At 47.7% G+C, this 24,189-nt stretch overlaps 1 protein-coding gene across 10 annotated transcripts in view; it reads right to left on the bottom strand.

Annotated features, from left to right (window-relative positions):
• The window catches only part of STRBP (spermatid perinuclear RNA binding protein), a 160,742-nt gene that overhangs the window by 1,548 nt on the left and 135,005 nt on the right, over window positions 1-24,189 (bottom strand). For 8 of the 10 annotated variants that reach the window (XM_067471753.1, XM_067471750.1, XM_067471744.1 and 5 more), the window contains 3 exons: window positions 23,324-23,464; window positions 17,427-17,559; window positions 13,060-13,110 (listed from right to left, as the gene is read on the bottom strand). In XM_067471753.1, the coding sequence (XP_067327854.1) occupies window positions 13,060-13,110; window positions 17,427-17,559; window positions 23,324-23,464 (325 nt within the window). Of the gene's footprint in view, window positions 1-3,296; window positions 3,919-13,059; window positions 13,111-17,426; window positions 17,560-23,323; window positions 23,465-24,189 lie in introns of those variants that run through there. The other 2 variants (XM_067471751.1, XM_067471752.1) reach the window with 1 other exon arrangement.

Genomic DNA, 24,189 nt, shown 5'->3' with positions numbered 1-24,189 from the left:
TTGGCTTCTGGCCGCACAACGCTTTTGATGGAAGGATTGCCACCACTGAAGGGAAAACCACACTCCTTGAACCACAAAGGTGTGGGTCTTGGCTGCCGCTGCTCTTGGCCTCTTTTTCAGACGTGTATACATGCCTCCTTTCTAAAAATGGCAACCAATTCCAAAGGAAGTTAGGAATGTATATATTCCGCTGCCATTCAAGGTGACCCCATAGTGACAAACCTCAGTTAACCTGACTCCCATAGTGACCAACCTTAGGACAATCTAGCCTCATGGTTAACTTAACCCCACAGTGACAAACCTTATCTAACTTGACTCCCATAGTGGCCAATCTGGGTTAACTTAACCCCATAATTACAAACCATAGTTAATCTGACCTCATGGTGAGAAATCATGATTAACTTGACCCCATAGTGACAAACCTTATCTAACCTTATCCCATAGTGACCAACCTGGGTTAACCTAACCCCATAATGACCAACCTTGGGTAACTTAACCCCATAGAGACAAATCTTAGTTAATCTGACCTCATGGTGAGAATTCATTATTAGCTTGATCCCATAGTGACCAACCTAAGCTAACCTGATCCCATAATGACCAACCTTGGTTAACTTAACCCCATAGTGACCAGCCTTGGAGAACTTAACCCCATAGTGGCCAACCTTGGGGAACTTAACTCCATAATGACCAACCTTGGTTAACTTAACCCTATAGTGACCAACCTTGGGTAACTTAACCCCATAGTGACCAGCCTTGGAGAACTTAACCCCATAGTGGCCAACCTTGGGGAACTTAACTCCATAGTGACCAACCTTGGTTAACTTAACCCTATAGTGACCAACCTTGGGGAACTTAACCCCATAGTGACCAGCCTTGGGGAACTTAACTCCATAGTGACAAACCTAAGCTAACCTGATCCCATAATGACCAACCCCATAATTACAAACTTTAATTAATCTGACCTCATGGTGAGAAATCATGATAACTTGACCTCATATTGGCAAACCTTAGCTAACCTGCCTTAACTCTAAATTGACAAACTTTGGTTAACTTAACCCCTTCATGACAAATCATGACTAACTTGACCACATGGTGACAAATATCTTGGTTAACCTGGATTTCCCCTCGTGGTCACTGTGATTTGCACATATGGTACATTCCTGCGCTCGCGAGCACAGGAATGTACCATATGTGCAAATTCACAGCTGACCACTCGGGAAACTATGTTTACAGGTAAGCAACCTATATTTTTTCCCCATCCTGTGCCAGTCCCCCTTTCTGCCTCTCCATTGTGAACCCCTCGAGCTTCCCACTTGAGAAGAGCAACGTATGCCCAGGTCCCTCTGGCATATATACACACATCTGAGAAAGGTGTCTCAAACAGAGGAGGAGGAGGAGGGTTCAGTGGAGGCGATGCTTTTGTGGGGGGCAGCCTACCCCACCATCCACCCCCCGACTGGGCTGCCCTTGGGTTCAAGAGCTGAAGAGCCTCCGGAGAACAGCAGACGCCCCTCTCTTCGGTCTCAAAAGCACGCATAGACCTCACACAGCCACGGACCCACCACGTTTCGCCATATGCACACGCTCACACACGGAATCGAAAGAGAAGGGTCGGTACTGGCCTATGGCTGAAACAGCTCCATTTTCACAGCAGCACCGGACAAGACCAGGACAATTAAGGTAGCAAATTTTCATGGGAGACTGTGTTGCTGCTTTAGATTCTCAGAATTGTATAGTTTTTTTGGAGGGGGGGGGACGTCACAGGAAGGAAAGTGGCAAACGGGACGGGGACGTTTCTAAGTTTTGGATCTGAACCTACAAAATCCAGGAAGGAGGCCACAAGAAAGTGTGTTGGGTTTGGGGCTGGAAAGGGGGAAAGGAGAACAGCGCTTTCGCATTTCCATCATTGCAGCAAGCATGGTCCTGCGGGCTTCTCGCACAGCGTGATAAGGCTCTCAGTCAAGGTCTCAAGTTTGGAGAGCCGGCTTTTTTGCAGTGCCGTTTGCTTTAACAGAGACCAAAAAAGGAGTCCTTTCTAAGGTAAAGGTATTCCCAAGGAAACAGTAAAAGATGGGAGTCCCAGTGAGGAACTCAAAAAAGGTATCACACACATCGACCCTGGGAGAAAAATATGGGCACCTCCATTGATTCGGAGAGAACATCGCTTGGGAATGGCCTCCCAAAATCTCTGCATAAAAATAAGGGAGAACTATAAATCTTAGAAGGCCCGGGCTTAGCACAGCAAGTTAATCTGCCAGCTGCAGAAAATCTTGCTGATCAAAAGGTCAGCAGTTCAAGCCCAGGTGAGCTCCCACCATCAGCCCAGCTTCTGCTCACCTAGCAATTCGAAAACAGCAATGTGAGTAGATAAATAGGTACTGCTTTGGCAAAGAGGTGATAAAGGCACCCATGCGGACATGCCAGTGATTCGATTGGGAAAGCATCTACAAATGACGATGGAGTGACAGCACCTCCCTGTGGCTGGAGTCAAGCACAGCCTCCAAATGCCGGAGATGGAAAAAGATGGGAAGCCTTTGCCTCTGTTTATGTACTCTCTGTCTTCATTAATTGTATAACAGCATTGAATGTAGGCCAGGCTTTAGCACAGCTGGTTAATCACCAGCAGCAATAGATCTTTCCCAACCGAAATCCAGATGCCGGAGATGGAAAAAGATGGGAAGCCTTTGCCTCTGTTTATGTATTGTCTGTCTTTGTTCACTGTATAACGGCACTGAATGTAGGCCGGGCTTTAGCACAGCTGGTTAATCACCAGCAACAATAGATCTTTCCCAACCGAAATCCAGATGCCGGAGATAGAAAAAGATGGGAAGCCTTTGCCTTTGTTTATGTACTGTCTATCTCTGTTCACTGTACAACAGCACTGAATGTAGGCCGGGCTTTAGCACAGCTGGTTAATCACCAGCAGCAATAGATCTTTCCCAACCGAAATCCAGATGCCGGAGAGGGAAAAAAATGGGAAGCCTTTGCCTCTGTTTATGTACTGTCTGTCTCTGTTCACTGAATATAGGCCGGGCTTTAGCACAGCTGGTTAATCACCAGCAGCAATAGATCTTTCCCAACCGAAATCCAGATGCCGGAGAGGGGAAAAGATGGGAAGCCTTTGCCTCTGTTTATGTATTGTCTGTCTTTGTTCACTGTACAACAGCACTGAATGTAGGCCGGGCTTTAGCACAGCTGGTTAATCACCAGCAGCAATAGATCTTTCCAAACTAAACTGATGTTGGGCTTGGTGTCCAGACTTGAGCTCCCCGTAGGAAAACAGGCAAATACTCTCCTTTACAACAAAAACTGGTTTTATTTTTATTTCTTTTCTTTTGTGATCAGCGTTTTATACTCTATACATCCTTCACAAGTTCGATTGTTTTGTGTGTGTTTTTTTAAGTTTTACATAATCCGGGTAATACTTCCTTCACTTATAAACAAAAAAAAAAGAGTTTTAAGCATCTAAGTTTCTTTCCTATTAACAGAAGGCTGGTATAAGTTATTTTGGAAGTCGTGGGGAGAAGAGAAAAATGAGGTAACCATTTTCACAGACCATTTGTATACGCGCAAGTGTGTGTGTGTGTGTGTGTGTGTATTCAAGTTTTTCGAGAACTAAATTTTGCATTTTTTTTGTTAAAAATTATGGGGGAAAAGGTAGGAAAAGAGGTCTCTTTACAAATGGTTTTTGCTCAAGTATGCGCTCGAGTGGAGAACGGAAATGAACCGGGCGTCTAAGGCCGGCAGACGGGGCGGTGTGTCCGCCTTCTCTTGCGAGTCTTCTAACATTCGTACTGTGTTTTGTGGTGGTCAGTCAGTGGCAACTGGCTTCTGCCATTGGCTAAAAGAAGGAGTAATGGGGCATTGGGTAGGTGGGCAGTTTCATAACTGGCAACAGAAGCATTCTCTTGGGCAAACCTACAGAGAGAAGAAGAAACCACAAGGACTCCAGGTAAGTCGGACAACCCAAGAAAGGCAAACTACAAGGGCAAAGGAATGGGAAGAAATAACAAAAGAAGAAGAAGAAGCGGCGTGTCGGTTCTGCCCCCAATTGTCGCTTCTCCCAAACGACCGTATTTCATCACATAAGAGTCGCCACCGTGCAACAGTCGCACCCCCGTTTCTTGGGAGGCAAAATCAGTATTTTTTGTGTTCCTCACATAATAGTCGCAGAGCCATTTGGGGCTGATTCCCACTTATTTTCTTCCACAGTCGCACCTCCCATTTTTGAGGGTGGCAAAATCAATATTTTTGTGTACTTCGCATAATAGTTGCAAAGCCATTTGGGGCACATTTCCCTTTCCTTTCTTCCACAGTTGCACCCCCCATTTTTGCAAAATCAGTATTTTTTTGTGTTCCTCACACAATAGTCGCAGAGCCATTTGGGGCCGATTCCCTCTTCCTATCTTCCACAGTCGCACCCCCCATTTTTGAGGGTGGCAAATCAATATTTTTGTGTACTTCGCATAATAGTTGCAAAGCCATTTGGGGCACATTTCCTCTTCCTTTCTTCTACAGTCGCACCCCCGTTTCTTGGGAGGCGAAATCAGTATTTTTTTTTTGTGTTCCTCACATAATAGATGCAGAGCCATTTGGGGCTGATTCTCTTTTTCTTTCTTCCACAGTCGCACTCCCCATTTTTGAGGGTAGCAAAATCAATATTTTTGTGTACTTCGCATAATAGTTGCAAAGCCATTTGGGGCAGATTTCCTCTTCCTTTCTTCTACAGTCGCACCCCCGTTTCTTGGGAGGCGAAATCAGTATTTTTTTTTGTGTTCCTCACATAATAGACGCAGAGCCATTTGGGGCTGATTCTCTCTTTCTTTCTTCCACAGTCGCACTCCCCATTTTTGAGGATGGCAAAATCAATATTTTTGTGTACTTCGCATAATAGTCGCAAAGCCATTTGGGGCAGATTCCCTCTTCCTATCTTCCACAGTTGCACCCCCCCCCCATTTTTGAAATCAACATTTTTGTGTTCCTCGCATAACAGTCGCAGGTGAAATCAATATTTAGGTGTTCCTCGCATAATAGTCGCAGAGCCATTTGGGACTCATTCCCGCTTCCTTTCTTCCTTCTTTCTCCAAAGACCTCAAGGACATTTTGAAACTATGACATGGAGGTCTCTGGAGCTCCTCTCTTCTCTCCTCCCTTCTTCCTCCAATGCCTTAAGGAAGTTCAAAAAACCTGGAATGGAGGTCTAAGGAACTCAGACCTTCCCTGCTTTCTCCAAAGAGTGAAATTTCAGTGCCTTGACTTTGAAAGGAAGGAAGGGAAGGAGAGAGGGAATTGGAATATTCGCCTTTTCCTTCCTCCTTGACAAAACAAACAGAAACTGAGCTGTGTATCTGAAGCTTGATTATCCCTCCTTCTCCTCCTTTGTCAAGAGTTAAAGCATTCTATTATTTTTTGGAAAACATCAGAAACCGGAGAAGTTGCAGCCCTCTTTTTCATGGGAAAAAGAGATGAAAGTGCGACTATTATGTGATGAAATACGGTAGAAAGTAGTCTAGCAGGGAGCAATGGTTGGAACTAGAATATTTAGGGGCCACATTTGCTTCCTCCGTCCCAGCCAAAAGCAAACCCCCTTTTCCTTCCCTGCCCTGACCATTTGTCATAAAAAGGGCTATTTTTTCTATTTGAAAACTTTGGGACAGAAGATCAAACCACATCTGATAGTGTTGTCGAAAGCTTTCATGGCTGGAATGTCACAATTTTTTCTATTTGAAAACTTTGGGACAGAAGATCAAACCACATCTGATAGTGTTGTCGAAAGCTTTCATGGCTGGAATGTCACAATTTTTTCTATTTGAAAACTTTGGGACAGAAGATCAAACCACATCTGATAGTGTTGTCGAAAGCTTTCATGGCTGGAATGTCACAATTTTTTCTATTTGAAAACTTTGGGACAGAAGATCAAACCACATCTGATAGTGTTGTCGAAAGCTTTCATGGCTGGAATGTCACAATTTTTTCTATTTGAAAACTTTGGGACAGAAGATCAAACCACATCTGATAGTGTTGTCGAAAGCTTTCATGGCTGGAATGTCACAATTTTTTCTATTTGAAAACTTTGGGACAGAAGATCAAACCACATCTGATAGTGTTGCCGAAAGCTTTCATGGCTAGAATCACTGAGTTGCTGTGAGTTTTCCGGGCTGTCTGACCATGTTCCAGAAGCATTCTCTCCTGATGTTTCACCCACATCTATGGCAGGCATGCTCAGAGGTTGTGAGGTCTGTTGGAAACTAGGCAAGTGGGAATGATGTCCAGGGTGGAAGAAAGAAAGAACTCTTGTCTGGTTGAGGCAAGTGTGAGTGTAGCAATTGGCTACCCTGAGTAGCATGGAATGGCCTTGTCGCGGCAAAGTCAATCAGTGAAGGTATCTGCATAGAGGTCTGTTGGAAACAAGGCAAGTGGAGTGCATATATACCTGTGGAATGATGTCCAGGGTGGGAGAAAGAACTCTTTTCTGTTGGAGGCAAGTGTGAATGTTGGCATTGAACACCTTGATTAGCATTGAATAGCCTTGTAGCTTCCTGCCTGGGGGAATCCTTTGTTGGGACTGTGGCGCAGCTGGCTGGGAGTCAGCTGTATTAAGATCACTACTGACAGAAAGGTCATGAGTTCAAAGCCAGCTTCCAAACATTGTGTGTAGCTTGCTGTCGACCTTTGCAGCCCGAAAGACAGTTGCATCTGTCAAGTGGGAAATTTAGGTACCGCTTATACGGGAAGGCTAATTTAACTAATTTACGAGGCCATAAAAATCTCCAGCAAGTATGCAAAGAATGAGGAAGTACTTCATCAGTGTCACAAATGGTCGGACAGCTCCCCTAGTGCCCAAAATACCCTCAAGAAAAGCCGAAATGTTAAATTGCCTCTGTGTCTTTCTATATATGTTGTGTGTCTATGGCATTGAATGTTTGCCATGTATATATATGTACATTGTAATCCGCTCTGAGTCCCCTGCGGGGTGAGAAGGGCAGAATATAAATACTGTAAATAGATAGATAGATAGATAGATAGATAGACAGACAAATAAATAAATAAATTGGGAGGTGTTAGCGGTCCTGATCCAACAACGGATTCCCCCAAGCAGGAAGCAGCCAGGCTTTAAATCTGAAAGGCTATTCAATGCTAATCAAGGTGGCCAACTGCAACACTCACACTTGCCTCCAGCAGACAAAAGTTCTTTCTCCCACCCTTGCTTCGTTTCCAACATACCTCACAACTTCTGAGGCTGCCTGCCATAGATGTGGGCAAAACGTCAGGAGAGAATGCTTCTGGAACTCACAGCAACCCACATCTGACTGTGTTGAGAGATGATGGGCCGGTTATGGGGAGGACCTTGCATTGCAAGCAAGGAAAAGGGGGCAAGACTGCAGGAACCGGACCAACTGCCCTCTGGACGATCCCTCCAAGGAGAAAAATCTCGATTTCCTTCTCCAGGGTCCAGAACACAGGGCTGTCGCTCCAGGCGGGTGATACGAAAGCATTACCTCTTCCAAATAAGAATCCTCCCCGTCCAAGTGAAACGTTCCTCCAATCCTCAAATTTCTCGCCCTGCGGTAACTTGAAGCTTTTGTAGGAACGGTGGAGGCATCCAAAGCAAAGGCCAAACGAGCAAAGGCAGGTGAGCCAGCGAAGAGGCGCTCTCGCAGGGTTTTGAAGGCTTCGCTCTCGTAAGGCTGGGATTTTGGGGACTGAGCAAAAATTTCAGCCAGGCAGGACAAGATTCCTATTTGGAGAGGCAATGCCCTCATTGTGCCTTTCTCTGCTCAATTTCGGAGGTTGTGTTGAAATTCTTGTGGCCTCGCACAAAAATAAATAGAAGGCTATTGTGTGTGTCTTGTTTTTTGGGAGGAGGGTGTGGGGTTTGTTTTCGGAATGAAGAGCCTTCCCTGTCCGAAGGCCCCTGACAATCGTCTCGCCCAGGCATCCGTTTTTAGAAATCAGAAAGCAGCAACAGCAGGTATTGTCTCAGAGGACCAAGATGATCAGAGTGAAACTTTCCCAACATGCACACAGCTTCACAGAGGCAGAGAGAAGAGAGAGAGAGAGAGAAGGGTCAAGGGGGGGGGGGGGGGAGATAGCGCTTGAGCCCCTTCCAGGGTGGGCACCACCACCAGCCGGACAGGCGTGCCCAGAAAAGGCCAAAACCAAACAGGGAGGGTCCTTTATGCAGAGAAGGAGGGCGGCATCCCTCTGCCCAAGAGGAAGAGGAAGAGGAAGGAGAAGGAGGAGAAGAAGCCCTTGGAGTCAGCGATGGGACACCGGGAGCTGGAAGGAGGGGGCCAGACCTCAATTTAGCCCTCCCCAATGCCCTGTCTGCCTCCCGGTCCAGGACACTCATCGGGGAGGAAAGGAAGGGAAGAAGGGAAGGAAAGGAGGGAGCAAAGGGAAGGGAAGGAGGGAAGGAAGGTGGATGGAGTGAGGGAGGGAGCAAGGGAGGAAGAGATGAAGGGAGGAAGGAAGGGGAAGGAAGGAAGGGAGGGAGGGAGGAAGGAGAGGAGGAAGGAACAAAAGGACAGAAGATGCAAAGGAAGGAAGGGAAGGAGAGAAGGAAGGAAGGAACAAAAGAAGGACAGAAGATGCAAAGGAAGGAAGGAAAGAAAGAAGGAAGGAAGGAAGGAAGGAAGGAAGGAAGGAGGGAAGGGAAGGAACGAAAGAAGGACAGAAGATGCAAAGGAAGGAAGGAAAGAAAGAAGGACAGAAGGAAGGAAGGAGGGAAGGAAGGAAGGGAAGGAGAGAAGGAAGGAAGGAACAAAAGAAGGACAGAAGATGCAAAGGAAGGAAGGAAAGAAAGAAGGAAGGAAGGAAGGAAGGAAGGAGGGAAGGGAAGGAACAAAAGAAGGACAGAAGATGCAAAGGAAGGAAGGAAGGAAAGAAAGAAGGACAGAAGGAAGGAAGGAGGGAAGGAAGGAAGGGAAGGAGAGAAGGAAGGAAGGAACAAAAGAAGGACAGACCGACAGAAGATGCAAAGGAAGGAAGGAAAGAAAGAAGGAAGGAAGGAAGGAAGGAAGGGAAGGGAAGGCGAGAAGGAAGGAAGGAACAAAAGAAGGACAGAAGATGCAAAGGAAGGAAGGAAAGAAAGAAGGACGGAAGGAAGGAAGGAGGGAAGGAAGGAAGGGAAGGAGAGAAGGAAGGAAGGAACAAAAGAAGGACAGACCGACAGAAGATGCAAAGGAAGGAAGGAAAGAAAGAAGGAAGGAAGGAAGGAAGGGAAGAAAGAGAAAGAAGGCAAAAGGGGGGGGGGGATAGGGAGTGAAGGGAGGAAAGGAAGGAAGAGAGGGAGGAAAGGGAAGTCAAAGGAAGGGGAAGGAAGGAAGGAAAGGAAAGGAAAGGAAGATGAGAAGGAGGGAAGGAAGGAATGAAGCAAGTGAAGAAAGAGGTGAAACAGATGGGGAGAGGGAATGAAGGGAGGAAAGAAAGAAAGTGAGGGAGGAAGGAAGGAAGGAAAAGGAAGTCAAAGGAAGGGAAAAGAGGGGGAGGAAAGAAACAGAAGGACAGAAGGAGGGAAGGAGGGAGGGAGGGAAGGGAAGAAGAGAGGAAAGTAACAGAAGGACAGGCAGAGGGTGGAAGGAAGGAAAAGAAGGAAGGAGGGAGGGAAAGGAAGGGAAGAAGAGAGGAAAGAAACAGAAGGACAGAAGGAGGACGGAAGGAAGAAAAGGAAGGAGGGAGAGAGAAAGAGGGGGAGGGAAGGAAAGGGAGGAGGAAAGAAACGGAAGAACAGAAGGAGAAAGGAAGGAAGGGGAAGGGAGGGAGGAAACAAGCTGTCATATGAGATGCCAGAAATGGCTATTTTTCTGCACTGCAATGACCCTATGGTTGTCAATCCCCTGACCCCAGCTCCGTGTTCTTGAGACTGAAGGGCTGGGTCTTTGAAATATTTATTATATCTGAAAGGCTGCCATAAGGAAGAGTAAGACTAGGGCTCAATGGAGCCAGGGGTTCAAGTTGCAGGAAAGAAGATTTCACTTGAACGTTAGGAGGAACTTCCTAACAGTGGAACTCCCTGCCTCAGCGTCCGATGGAAGCTCCGCCTTTGGAGGCTTCCTTTGAAGCAGAGGCTGGATGGCCATCTGCCAGGGATACTTTAATAGTGCTTTTCCTGCCTGATGGCTGAAGGGGGCTGGACTGTTTGGCCCACAGGGTCTCTTCCTGTTCTATGATTCAGACAGAAGAAGACAGTCCTCGGTGTCTCAGGGGACCACAAGCTGAACATGAGCCCACAGTGTGATGCGGCGGCTGAAAAAGCCAACGCAGTTCCAGGTTGCATCAACCAAACTAGGGAAGTCTTAGTCCTACTATAGTCTGCTTTGGTCAGGCCTCACCTGACCAAAACTCAGGAAAGGTATGGACAAGCTGGAAGGTGTCCAGAAGAGGGTGACCAAATTGGTCAAAGGGTTGGAAGCCACCAAGCTTTATGAACAATGGAAGAAGCCAAAACTTGGACCTTGGGGTGTCCTCCCACCAAGTAGGTCAACAAGTGGGCAACCTGCACTGGACGGAGGCATCTCAATGACCCTTTGGGAGGACATCATGTCATGGAATCCCCCAAATGACAAAACCAAAGGATGCAGAGGGACGGTCAACAAACTCCCGCGAAAAGGGGTCCCTCTGTGCCCCCCAAGACCACCGGCTCTTTCAAAGTGGCCATTGGTCAGCTGAGAAGATGGCTGGGCCGCAGTCACTGACTCCAAAGCGCTTCGCCCTCCTTGCTGCATAAAACTACATTCAAAGTCATCCAAAGAGCCATTTCCCCCCAATTGAACTAGATGAATGGGGCATGTTGTGGGCAGGGAGGCGGGTGTGTGTGTGTGTGTTGGAAATTGTGCAACAGCAGAAGGAAGGAGAATATTCTATTGCACTTATGAGGGCCTTTGGCACAACTGCTGTGTTTGCTTGCCTGCATTTTGGCTGAGAAGGGAAAACATAGGGTAAATGGGAGGTGCTCAGGAGTCACGTGCATTTGGGGGAAACCTTGATTCGTTTCATGTCCTGGTTTTTGGCCCATTTCTACTTAGCCTCACAAAATCAGGAGGAAAAATATTTCTTTTTGGTTTTTTGGTGCCAAAAGATTCATTTTCTTTAGGCCCATTATTAGGGTGCGGGGGGGTTCCCACCCGGGCCTCCTGGTCCCGGAAACATCAGGGAGAAACCCTTTTTGGGTGGGGTTTGCCTCCTCTTCATTTGGGGAGTCAAAGGGCTCCCTGGCTGGGGGTGAAGACCCATTGTGTTCGCTGCCGGTGGCCCTGCTTCACAACCCAAAGTGTAAGCCCAAAGCACCCGGGTGTGCACTTGAGCACCGAGTAAGCAGCGATCCTTACTCGGTACTCAACTGCAAGCCCTGGCAGGTCTGGGCAATTTGGGCCTACACTCGTGACAATCGAACCGAAAAGCAGGCTTGGAGCCGGTACCCACTCCTGCCTGCCTTTCGTATCGAGTATATTTTCATTCCAGGAGGGACCTTCCCGTTCTGTGCCATCCGAATGGACGGAACGAAACAAAAACACAAATCAAACAAATGATCCTGATACTGGGCCCATGACTAGTGCGCAGTCTTTCTGGCAGACTTGTCCTTGTGGAAATAAGTGCTCACAGAGGACACTACACATGTGTCCTCAGTAGTACGCTTGTAAAGTTGAGTGTCTAAGCCAGGGGTCCTCAAACTATGGCCCACGGGCCGGATACGGCCCTCCAAGGTCATTTACCCAGCCCTTGCTCAGGGTCAACCTAAGTCTGAAACGACTTGAAAGCACACAACAACAATCCTATCTCATGATGGAAAAGAGGGAAGCCTTTGCCTGTGTCTGCGTACTGTCTGTCTTTGTTGTTAACTGTATAATGGCATCAAGTGTTTGGGTTGTTGTAGGTTTTTTCGGGCTATATGGCCATGGTCTAGAGCAGGGGTCATCAAATTATGGCCCGGGGGCCAGATGCGCCCCTCCAAGGTCAATTACCCAGCCCTCGCTCAGGGTCAAACTAAGTCTGAAACGACTTGAAAGCACACAACAACAACAACAACAACAACGATCCTATCTCATCAGCCAAAAGCAGGCCCACACTTCCTACCGAACTACTAATAAATTTATATTTGTTAAAATTGTTCTTCATTTTATTTATTGTATTAAGTGTTGTTGTTTTTTGCACTATAAATAAGAGATGTGCAGTGTGCATAGGAATTCATTCTTTTTTTTTTCAAATTATAATCCGACCCTCCAACAGTTGGAGGGACTGTGACCTGGCCCTTTGTTTACAAAATTTGTGGACCCCTGGTCTAAGCTTGGAGAAGTTTCCCTGGACTTCAAGGGACTACAAGTCCCTGGTTGGAGGGTTCTGGGGGTTGTACTCCCCCCATCCCCACCCCGACCCCAAAAAAAGGCAGATTTCCCAGCCTTTGGGCCCCAGTTCGGGACCACTGGGTTTGAGACAAACCCAAGGAATGACTTGGCCTTGGAGTATGCGATGTGTCTCCGTGCCAGAGAGCATTGCAACGAGGGAAAAAGTGGGCCGAGAAGAAAGGAACCCAAAGGGATTTCAACTAATCCTAATTAACAAGCATCAGATTGGCAGGAGATGATGGGGAAGGAGGTGTGGGCTCTGGAGTTCTGGCCCTTCGGGGTGCTTTGAATGGAGCATGAGACGGTTGTCCGAAGGGAGAAGAGCTACTCAAGCAGGAGGAAGGAAAGGGGGGGGGGGGGAGAGAAAGAGATCCACTTCTGAGATGGAAAGAGTGGGGGGGGGGGGGGGAAGCAGGCAGTTAGAACAAGCAGCTTTTCCACAACCAGGCAAAAGCAAAAGAGAAGAAGAGGAGCTACTTCCAATCAAAATGAGAAGGAGAGAGAGAGAAGGCGCCACGAGGCCGACGGCGTCCCAGAGTCAAAAAAAGAGGAGGGCTTGCATTTGCTCCATCGGAGGGGACGTACTGGGTCCCCTTCTCCCCCCACCACCCAATTTCCGTGGCGTATGCACAGCTACATACATTCCGCTCCCCAACCTGGAATATAAGGCATACATCTGGTTTCGCGCAAAGCAAGGAACAGGTTGTTTACGTACCGTAAGCTGGCGCGGCGGTGGCGGCACTGTAGCCATAGGGAGCAGCGTAACCTGAGAGAGAAACAGACCAAAGGGTTGAGGCCGGCTGGGAAAAGGGGAAGAGGGTCAGCAAAGGGGTGAAGGGGTCTTTGCTCCCACTGTGTTGCTATGATCTCTTGAAAGAACACACCAAGACATACAAGGGCTGAAGGTATTGGGTTGTTGTAGGTTTTTTCGGGCTATATAGCCATGTTCTAGAGGCATTCTCTCCTGACGTTTCACCTGCATCTGTGGCAAGCATCCTCAGAGGTAGTGAGGTCTGTTGGAACTGGGAAAAAGAGTTCGTAGAAGCTTCGGAGAGCTTCTGTTCACCAGGATTGTGGCGCAGCTGGCTGAGTGTCAGCTGCATTAAGATCACTCATGAGTTCGAAGCCAGCCCGGGTTTCCAACCAATTGTGTGTAGCCTGTTGTCAACCGTTCCAACCCGAAAGACAGTTGCATCTGTCAAGTAGGAAAATTAGGTACGACCTTAATGTGTGGGGAGGCTAAATTAACTGATTTATGAGGCCATAAAAAAGACTCCAGCAAAGCATTCCAGCGGGGAAGCATGCGGGGAATGCGGAAGTGCTTCATCAGCGTTGCAGATGGACGAGGAAAGCGACAGCTCCCCATTAGGTGCCACCTTAAAGTGTGGGGAGGCTAAATTAACTGATTTATGAGGCCATAAAAAAGACTCCAGGAAAGCATTCCAGCGGGGAAGCATGCGGGGAATGCGGAAGTGCTTCATCAGCGTTGCAGATGGACGAGGAAAGCGACAGCTCCCCATTAGGTACCACCTTAAAGTGTGGGGAGGCTAAATTAACTGATTTATGAGGCCATAAAGAAGACTCCAGCAAAGCATTCCAGCGGGGAAGCATGCGGGGAATGCGGAAGTGCTTCATCAGCGTTGCAGATGGACGAGGAAAGCGACAGCTCCCCATTAGGTACCACCTTAAAGTGTGGGGAGGCTAAATTAACTGATTTATGAGGCCATAAAGAAGACTCCAGCAAAGCATTCCAGCGGGGAAGCATGCGGGGAATGCGGAAGTGCTTCATCAGCGTCGCAGATGGACGAGGAAAGCGACAGCTCCCCATTAGGTACCACCTTAAAGTGTGGGGAGGCTAAATTAACTGATTTATGAGGCCATAAAGAAGACTCCAGCAAAGCATTCCAGCGGGGAAGCATGCGGGGAATGCGGAAGTGCTTCATCAGCGTTGCAGATGGACGAGGAAAGCGACAGCTCCCCATTAGGTACCACCTTAAAGTGTGGGGAGGCTAAATTAACTGATTTATGAGGCCATAAAGAAGACTCCAGCAAAGCATTCCAGCGGGGAAGCATGCGGGGAATGCGGAAGTGCTTCATCAGCGTTGCAGATGGACGAGGAAAGCGACAGCTCCCCATTAGGTGCCACCTTAAAGTGTGGGGAGGCTAAATTAACTGATTTATGAGGCCATAAAAAAGACTCCAGGAAAGCATTCCAGCGGGGAAGCATGCGGGGAATGCGGAAGTGCTTCATCAGCGTTGCAGATGGACGAGGAAAGCGACAGCTCCCCATTAGGTACCACCTTAAAGTGTGGGGAGGCTAAATTAACTGATTTATGAGGCCATAAAGAAGACTCCAGCAAAGCATTCCAGCGGGGAAGCATGCGGGGAATGCGGAAGTGCTTCATCAGCGTTGCAGATGGACGAGGAAAGCGACAGCTCCCCATTAGGTACCACCTTAAAGTGTGGGGAGGCTAAATTAACTGATTTATGAGGCCATAAAGAAGACTCCAGCAAAGCATTCCAGCGGGGAAGCATGCGGGGAATGCGGAAGTGCTTCATCAGCGTTGCAGATGGACGAGGAAAGCGACAGCTCCCTATTAGGTGCCACCTTAAAGTGTGGGGAGGCTAAATTAACTGATTTATGAGGCCATAAAAAAGACTTCAGGAAAGCATTCCAGCGGGGAAGCATGCGGGGAATGCGGAAGTGCTTCATCAGCGTTGCAGATGGACAATGAAAGCGACAGCTCCCCATTAGGTGCCACCTTAAAGTGTGGGGAGGCTAAATTAACTGATTTATGAGGCCTTAAAAAAGACTCCAGCAAAGCATTCCAGCGGGGAAGCATGCGGGGAATGCGGAAGTGCTTCATCAGCGTCGCAGATGGACGAGGAAAGCGACAGCTCCCCATTAGGTGCCACCTTAAAGTGTGGGGAGGCTAAATTAACTCATTTATGAGGCCATAAAAAAGACTCCAGGAAAGCATTCCAGCGGGGAAGCATGCGGGGAATGCGGAAGTGCTTCATCAGTGTCGCAGATGGATGATGAAAGCGACAGCTCCCCTGGCGGCCAGAAAAGATAAATAGCCTCTGTGTATGTCTGTATATGTTGTATGTAAAAAAAATGGCATTGAATGTTTGCCATATATGTGTACACTGTAATCCACCCTGAGTCCCCTGCGGGGTGAGGAGAAGGGCGGAATATAAAAGCTGTAAATAAATAAATAATAAATAAATTTCAAAGCTCCCTGCTTGAGCGGTGATGGCATGATCGTCACCATAGATGAATCTAGAAGAGCATCTAAAGCTTCGGAGAACTTCTGTACAACCATTTCAAACCATTCCACAGATATATAAACCCCTTTTCCTAGTTCCAACAGACCTCACCCCCTCTGAGGATGCTTGCCATAGATGGAGGTGAAACGTCAGGAGAGAATGCCTCTAGAACATGGCCATATAGCCCGAAAAAACCCCTACTACAACCCAGTGATTCCAGCCATGAAAGCCTTCGACAATACGCTGAAGGTATTGTTCATAATACAAGAACCTAGCAGTACTGGCCATCTATATTGACCCTTAGCTACAATGTCATAAATATCCGAAACGCCCTGGCACCTGGAGCCTGCCCTTTCCTACACACTGGCACCCACTGTCTCCCACCTCAGGGCCATTGAGAATGTCACCAGTGGTTTGCCATTCAGTAGTGGGTTCCTGAGGAGTCTCAGGCAGGCCAGTCTCTGCTGGGTCCTCGTCACCAACTCTGCTGCTGTATGAACTCTGCTTTTGTATAATATAGTCAAGTGCTTCTTGTAAGTCAGAGCGTGTGCTTGCTCCATCCATGCTTAACATTTACACAAACGACCAGCCACTGCCAGGAGGGACAGAGAGTTTCATCTATGCTGACGATCGTGCCATCACCACCCAAGTAGGAAGCATTGAAACGGTTGAAGAGAAGCTCTCTGAAGCTTTAGGTGCTCTTACTGCCTATTACAGGGAAAGCCCACTTAAACCATCAGTGTTTAATTTGCACAAACGACCAGCCACTGCCAGGAGGGACAGAGAGTTTCATCTATGCTGATGATCGTGCCATCACCGCCCAAGTAGGAAGCATTGAAACGGTTGAAGAGAAGCTCTCTGAAGCTTTAGGTGCTCTTACTGCCTATTACAGGGAAAGCCCACTTAAACCATCAGTGTTTAATTTGCACAAACGACCAGCCACTGCCAGGAGGGACAGAGTGTTTCCTCTATGCTGACGATTGTGCCATCACCGCCCAAGTAGGAAGCATTGAAACGGTTGAACAGAAGCTCTCTGAAGCTTTAGGTGCTCTTACTGCCTATTACAGGGAAAGCCCACTTAAACCATCAGTGTTTAACTTTAATTTGCACAAATGATCAGCCACTGCCAGGAGGGACAGAGAGTTTCATCTATGCTGACGATCGTGCCATCACCACCCAAGTAGGAAGCATTGAAACGGTTGAACAGAAGCTCTCTGAAGCTTTAGGTGCTCGTACTGCCTATTACAGGGAAAGCCCACTTAAACCATCAGTGTTTAACTTTAATTTGCACAAATGATCAGCCACTTCCAGGAGGGACAGAGAGTTTCATCTATGCAGAGACTGGCCTGCCTGAGACTCCTCAGGAACCAACTACTGAATGGCAAACCACTGGTGACTTTCTCCTGCTTTGCTCTAGAGAGTGCCCTCACCTCCTGCATCTGTGCATGGTTTGGTAACCGATACGAAGGTACTCCGAAGGGTCCCCCCTTCTGCACAGAGAAGCACGGGTCGCCCTCTTCCTCCCCTCTTTGGAAGGACTTTCTAGGTCCCACAAAGCTCAAGAGCATTCTTGGGGGTCCATCTCACCCAGCACAATCTGTTTTTGTAATCGTTACCATCTGGAAGACGGCACAGGGTGACAAAGGCAAGGACAAACAGACCGAGGGACGGCTTGTATCCTAGAGCTCCAGACAAGCAATGTCCGGTGGAAATTCCTCATACCTCCCCAAAGAACTATATAAACACACGTCACTGACGGAGGCAACAGCAGAGGCAGAGAGGTCTGAAGGCAAGGGCCCAGGTGAACCCTACCTGGCGCCAGGTAACCCGTGGCGGCCGCAGCCGCTGCCCCGACGAAGGCTCCTCGCGTGAGGGCGCCTCTCCCTCGGCCTCGGGCCGCCTGGACCGCCGCTGCCGACATGGCTGTGTTCACAATCCCTTTTGTCTGCAAGGGAAGGAAACCAGAGAGGGAGGAAAACCACATCAGGAGGCACCCAGAAAGCAGAGCGGGCGGGGAGACAGCTGTATCTCCCTCCATGAACCAGCCCGGGCCCTCCGATCTTCTGGAGAGGCCCTTCTTTCACCCCAGCCAGTTTCACAAGCTCGCTTGGTGAGCACAAGGGAGAGAGCCTTCTCCTCTGGAACTCATTACCTGGAGAGATTAGGAAAGCCCTTACCCTAGAAACCTTTAAAAAGGACCTTAAAACCTGGATCTTCCGCTGCGCCTTTGGTGAGTAGATACACAACCTCACACTATTGCTTACCCTCAACGTTTTGTCATGGAGTATACGTCCCATCCCCCGTCCCCCCCAACCGTGGGAAAGCTCAATTCCACAATCCTTGTTTCAATGAGCTCCCCTCCGCTTCTCCTTTTATTTCACCCATGTTATTAATCAGTTTTGTAAACCATTTTCTCACACATGTAGCCGCCCATTGTCACTGTGACTGTGTTTATTGTAATCTTATATTGTTCATGTATTCATATGTTTTGGGGAGTGATGGTCACTTATTGGCCTGATAGGTGTCTTGTGTCCAAATTTGGTGTCAATTTGTCCAGTCCCACAAACAAACAAACAAACATTACATTTTTATTTATATAGATTTTGAATTGTATATTAATTCATTTATGTCAAGCCTCTTTGAGACCCCTCTGGAGAGATAAAGCAGTATATAAGGCAACCGCTGAATTGACAAGAGGCAACTGGAAAAGCTGACACGATATCAGGATTTAAGGATCAAACTGCAAAGACAGTCAAGGGGGTCCCAGTGGTGGTCGGCACACTGGGTGCAGTGCCTCAAGACCTTGGCCTGCACTTAAAAACAATCAGCACTGACCAAATCATCACCTCCCAGCTGCAAAAGGTTACCCAATTTGGATTTGGACGCATCATTTGCCGATACATCACACAGTCCTAGACACTTGGGAAGTGTCCGACGTGGGATCCAATACAAAAGTGATCAAAGTGATCTTGTTTACTGTGTACTCATCTTGTTATGTATGTTGTTGTTGTTGTTGTTGTTATTATTATCATAGTCATCTGCAAAGATGTTGGCACAAGCCAGTAAAGGTGGTCCCAGTGGTGATTGGCACACTGGGTGCAGCGCCTCAAGACCTTGGCCTGTACTTAAAAACAATTTGCCAATACATCACACAGACCTGTACATATCTCTGCCAATACATCACACAGCCCTAAACACTTGGGAAGTCTCCGATGTGTGATCCAATACAACAGCCAGAAGTGTGATCTTATGTGCTGTGGTCTCATCTTGTTGTGTATCTTCTAATAATAATAATAATAATAGTCATCATCATCATCATCATCATCATCATCATCATCATCATCATCATCATTATAATCATAACATCTGCAAAGACGTTGGCACAAGCCAGTCAAGGTGGTCCCAGTAGTGATCGGCACACTGGGTGCAGTGCCTCAAGACCTTGGCCTGCACTTAAACACAATCAGCGCTGACAAGATTACCATCTGCAAAAGGCCACCCTACTGGGATCTGCACGCATTATTCGCCAATGCATCACACATAGGCACTTGAGAAGGGCCTGACTTGTGACCTTGTTTGCTGTGGACTCATCTTGTTGTGTATCTGATAATAATAATAATAATCATCATCATCACCATCTGCAAAGACGTTGGCACAAGCAAGTCAAGGTAGTCCAATGGTGATTGGCACACTGAGTGCAGTGCCTCAAGACCCTGGCCTGCACTTAAAAACAATCAGCGCTGACAAAATCACTACCTCCCAGCTGCAAAAGGCCACCCTACTGGGATCAGCATGCATTATTTGCCGATACATCACACCTAGGCACTTGGGAAGGGTCTGACGTGTGATTTAATACAACAGCCAGAAGAGTGATCTTGTTTGCTGTGGACTCATCTTGTTGTGTATCTAATAATAATAATAATAATAATAATAATAATAATAATGATGATGATGATGAGAAACAACTAGAAAAGCTGACACGATGTGAGGATTTAAAGGTTGAATGGCAAAGACTCTGGCACAAGCCAGTCAAGGTGGTCCCAGTGGTGATCGGCACACTGGGTGCAGTGCCTCAAGACCTTGGCCTGCACTTAAACACAATTGGCACTGACAAGGTTACCATCTGCCATCTTCAAAAGGCCACCTTACTGGGATCTGCACGCATTATTCGCCGATACATCACACATAGGCACTTGAGAAGGGTCTGATGTGTGACCTTGTTTGCTGTGGACTCATCTTGTTGTGTATCTAATGATAATAATAATAATAATAATAATAATTATAATTATTATTATTATCATAATCATCTGCAAAGACGTTGGCACAAGCAAGTCAAGGTAGTCCAAGTGGGGACTGGCACACTGAGTGCAGTGCCTCAAGACCTTGGCCTGCACTTAAAAACAATCAGCGCTGACAAAATCACTACCTCCCAGCTGCAAAAGGCCACCCTACTGGGATCTGCACAAATTATTCAGATACATCACACAGTCCTACACACTTGGGAAGGGTCCGACGTGGGATCCAATACAACAGCCAGAAGAGTGGTCTTGTTTGCTGTGGACTCATCTTGTTGTGTATCTAATAATAATAATAATAATAATAATAATAATAATAATAGTTGTTGAACAGCCCTCAAAGGCCCAGGACAGAGCCTTCTTGATGGCATAATAATAATAATAATAATAATAATAATAATCCTAGACACTCGGGAAGGGTCCGACGTGCGATCCGATACAAAATCCAGCCTTGTGATCTTGTTTGTTGTGCTTTTCTTGTATGGCAGATTGGGGTTGGACTGGATGGCCTTTGGAGGTCTCTTCCAATTCTTTGATACTGAAGAAGCCTCTGCAAAAAATGGAATACCTTTGCACTTGAGGACCTCTTCCAGGAAAATGTGTGCATATCAAAATACGTAAGGGTTGTGTGGGTTTTTTGGCACCCAACCTTGGCTTCTCAGGATTTCGTCACATAGGTTTGTGCCAAGTATGACCGCTGCTCATTGTAAAGCACGGCCTTTTTGCACGCGATCGCCAACACCTGCAGACTTTTGATTGCACTGCCTTGCCTGGATTTCGGTGGGGCCAGGCTGCTTTTGCAGAAGCCCAGACGGGTGGACGTCTGTCTGTCCCTCCGGATCCGGGATCCAGACACCCCGCCAGAGGAGACAAAGGGGACATTGTTTGGCCTCTCCAGAGAGCCTTCCCTGCATATGCGCTTGCCGAAACGCCGCTGCCGAGGTCCAAGCCAACTTGGCTCCTTTGCGGAGTTGCTTTTCACGCCGAACTATAAAAAGCGGCTGGTTGACGCTTTCTTTCCTTGGTCCTCAACTGTCATCACATGGAGAATTCAGGCGCCCACTTGCCAGGTTTCGGAGCAGAAGAGCCAAGAAGCCTCGGTTTTAATTAGACCTGCCGATCGTCAAGGGAAGCTTCTCCTCTCGCCAAGCTCTGCTTCCCAAAGGAGGCCGAGATGGACTTTCTGTCTCTCCTTCCCTGGACAGGAGAGGCTTCCCACAAAATGGGTCAGAAGATGACTTTGCACGGCTCTCCGCATGATCTGCAATGGTCGGGATTTCACGCATTGCACGCCAGGAACCACAATTATCCAGTAAGACAACACTCAATGCACACGCCTCTCCCAAAACTTGACCACTCATTCAAAAATTACATTATCATTCTTTGTTTTCTGGAATGGTTTACTTACTTCCTTAGGCGATCCCTCGTTGTCCGAGTAGGACAATCCTCCAGGGTGGGTCCGTGGGTGGCTGTGGAGCCCAATTCTTGACCTGCATCTTCTCCTGCAGTGAGGGCATCGGTTTCCAGACGGAAGGCAGTCCCAGTCGGGGTTGGCTTGATGCGCCTTCCTCTTGGCACGTTTCTCTCTTTCACCCTCCATTCGTGCTTCTTCAAATTCTGCAGCACTGCCTGACACAGCTCACCTCCAGCTGGAGCGCTCAAGGGCCAGGGCTTCCCAGTTCTCAGTGTCTATGCCAGAGTTTCTAAGGTTGGCTTTGAGCCCATCTTTCAATCTCTTTTCCTGTCCTCCAACATTCCGTTTTCCGTTCTTGAGTTCGGAGTAGAGCAACTGCTTTGGGAGACGGTGGTTGGGCATCTGGACAACATGGAGTTGCTGACGGACCATCACTTCAGTGCTGGTGGTCTTTGCTTCTTCCAGCACACTGACGTTTGTCCACTTGTCTTCCCAAGAGATTTGCAGGATTTTCCGGAGGCAGCGCTGATGTAATCATTCCAGGAGTTGCTTGTGACGTCTGTAGACAGTCCACGTTTCGCAGGCATAGAGCAGGGTTGGGAGGGGAATAGCTTTATAAACAAGCCCCTTGGTCTCCCTACAGATGTCCCGGTCCTCAAATACTCTGCTTCATTCGGAAAAACGCTGCACTCGCAGAGCTCAGGCAGTGTTGTATTTCGGTATCAACATTGACTTTTTTGGAATTGTTTAAAGCCTATAGGCAGTGAACTTTGTTTAGAGTGGGGTAACATTTCGTTTGGTACCAACTCCACAGCCCCCAAAGCTCTTCAGATGGTGTTGTAGATCAGCCTGAGCCTGATGGGTTCACTGGTAATGTAGAGAGGATTGTGGGATTGCTTGTGGGATTTCCTGGGACTCCAAGTGATTACGATTTAAGTCAGGGGAATGATGCTTCTCTCTGTGAGAAATCTGACTCAGAAAGTGCAGGGCTTCAAGGTTACCGAGAGGAGCCAGAAACTGCAACATTAGATAAGGAATTGGGCGAAGAGCTAAATGATACAGAAGAAACACCTGGGGCTACAGAGATCAATTAAGGTATTGTTTACAAATCCGAGCAGAAACTAGGCATTGTAGGTCAGGGGCTTCTAGTTATTAAGATTTAAGTCAGGGGAATGATGCTTCTCTCTGTGAGAAATCTGAATCAGAAAGTGCAGGGCTTCAAGATTACCGAGAGGAGCCAGAAACTGCAACATTAGATAAGGAATTGGGTGAAGAGCTAAACGATACAGAAGGAACACCTGGGGCTATGGAGATCAATTAAGGTCTTCGTTTACAGCAGAAAATAGTCATCTTAGGTCAGGGAGATTACGTGGGAAAGTTGGGAGGAAAATTCATGGAAAACGGAATGCTTTCATGGGTATCTATTAAATAGCAAGTTGTTTACTTAAGGGTCAGTTCAGGCAACATAGGGTTCAAGTGAGAAGCTAGGCCTGAGTTCTCTGGTCAAACCTTGGTTTTGGATTCAAAGATTCTGGAAGTTTCCATGTTCCTGTTTTTTGGGTATCTGTTCAAGTTTTACTAATAGCCAAAGTTCCTTGTGACTTTGGGCTATTCATGGGCATTTTTAATAATGTTTTATGATGAAGTGTTTCAACTATGTTGTGCTCCACCTTGAGCTGCAAGGAAAGGCGGCTGAGAAACAAAACTATGATGATTATCATTACTTTTTGCAGGCAAACAACATTCCGCAATCCACATGTTCCCACCGCCCGGAGCAACAAACTCTCCCACATCTGGGAGGCAGGCTTCCAAAGCCAGGAAGATGACCTAAAGTTATGTCTCCAAGCGCCGGCAAAGCAGAGGGTGTGAGCTTGGAAATTTGGAAATAATTCGATTTGGCTTCTGAGGCCAAATCTTTTCCCGGCTTGGGTCCCATGGTTTTCCGGAGTGAAGATCTCCTCCCCACCCACCTGCCCGCCGGCCCGCCAGCCAAGCCTCACCTGCGGAAGGAGCTTCTTCTTCTTGTTGGCGGCTGCGTTGGGGCCGGAGAAGAGCTTCTCCAGAGCGGCCAGGGCAGCGCTGGCCTTGGCCACCTTCTTGTTGGGGCCGGCCCCTCGGAACTTCTGCCCGTCCACTTCTACCTGGAAAGGGAGAGGCAGCCATTGATTATTACTGTCAGTATTGTGTGCCTATTGCCAGGATGCCACAAGGAAGAAGGAGCAGGCTTGTTTTCCATGGACCCAAATGAAGCCACAAGTTCAAATGACAAGGAAGGAGATCCCACCTGAAGACGAGGAACAACTTCCTGGCTGTGAGAGAGAGTGGTTCAGCAGTGGAACTCTCTGCCTAGGCGTATGGTACAAGCTCCTTATTTGGTGGCGTTTAATCAGAACCATCGGTGGGGGGGGGGGGGGCTTTGATTGTGCTTTTCCTGCATGGCAGGGTGTAGTGAAATTGCTACTCTATGTTAAAGCTTTGGTGTATAGCTCTATGTTTACATATGGCAGATAGGGAAGAATAAGTACAGACAGGGTAGCAACAGCAGAGATAGGATTCATTTGCATATGTGAAGCCGATTGGTCATATGCAGATTAGCGTAGGCCCAGGATTTGAAAAGGCTGCTAGGCCAAAATGACAGTTGGAGTGAGAGAGCTGAACATTCCAAAGGGGCGGAGCCAAGGTTTGAAGACAGCTCGGAATCTCCAACTAGTCCAACGCTCGGCAGCCATGATTTTAACAGGAGCGGAGCGCAGGGAGCATACAACCCCCCTGTTGCGCCAACTCCACTGGCTACCGATCTGCTACCGGGCTGAATTCAAAGTGCTGGCGTTGGCCTTTAAAGCCCTAAACGGTTCCGGCCCAAGCT

The sequence above is a fragment of the Anolis sagrei genome, chromosome 11 (genome assembly GCF_037176765.1).
Source record: "Anolis sagrei isolate rAnoSag1 chromosome 11, rAnoSag1.mat, whole genome shotgun sequence".
NCBI classification, from domain to species: Eukaryota; Metazoa; Chordata; class Lepidosauria; order Squamata; family Dactyloidae; genus Anolis; species Anolis sagrei.
Note: the sequence above shows the minus strand (reverse complement) of the source record. Positions and strands in the feature narration are given on the sequence as shown.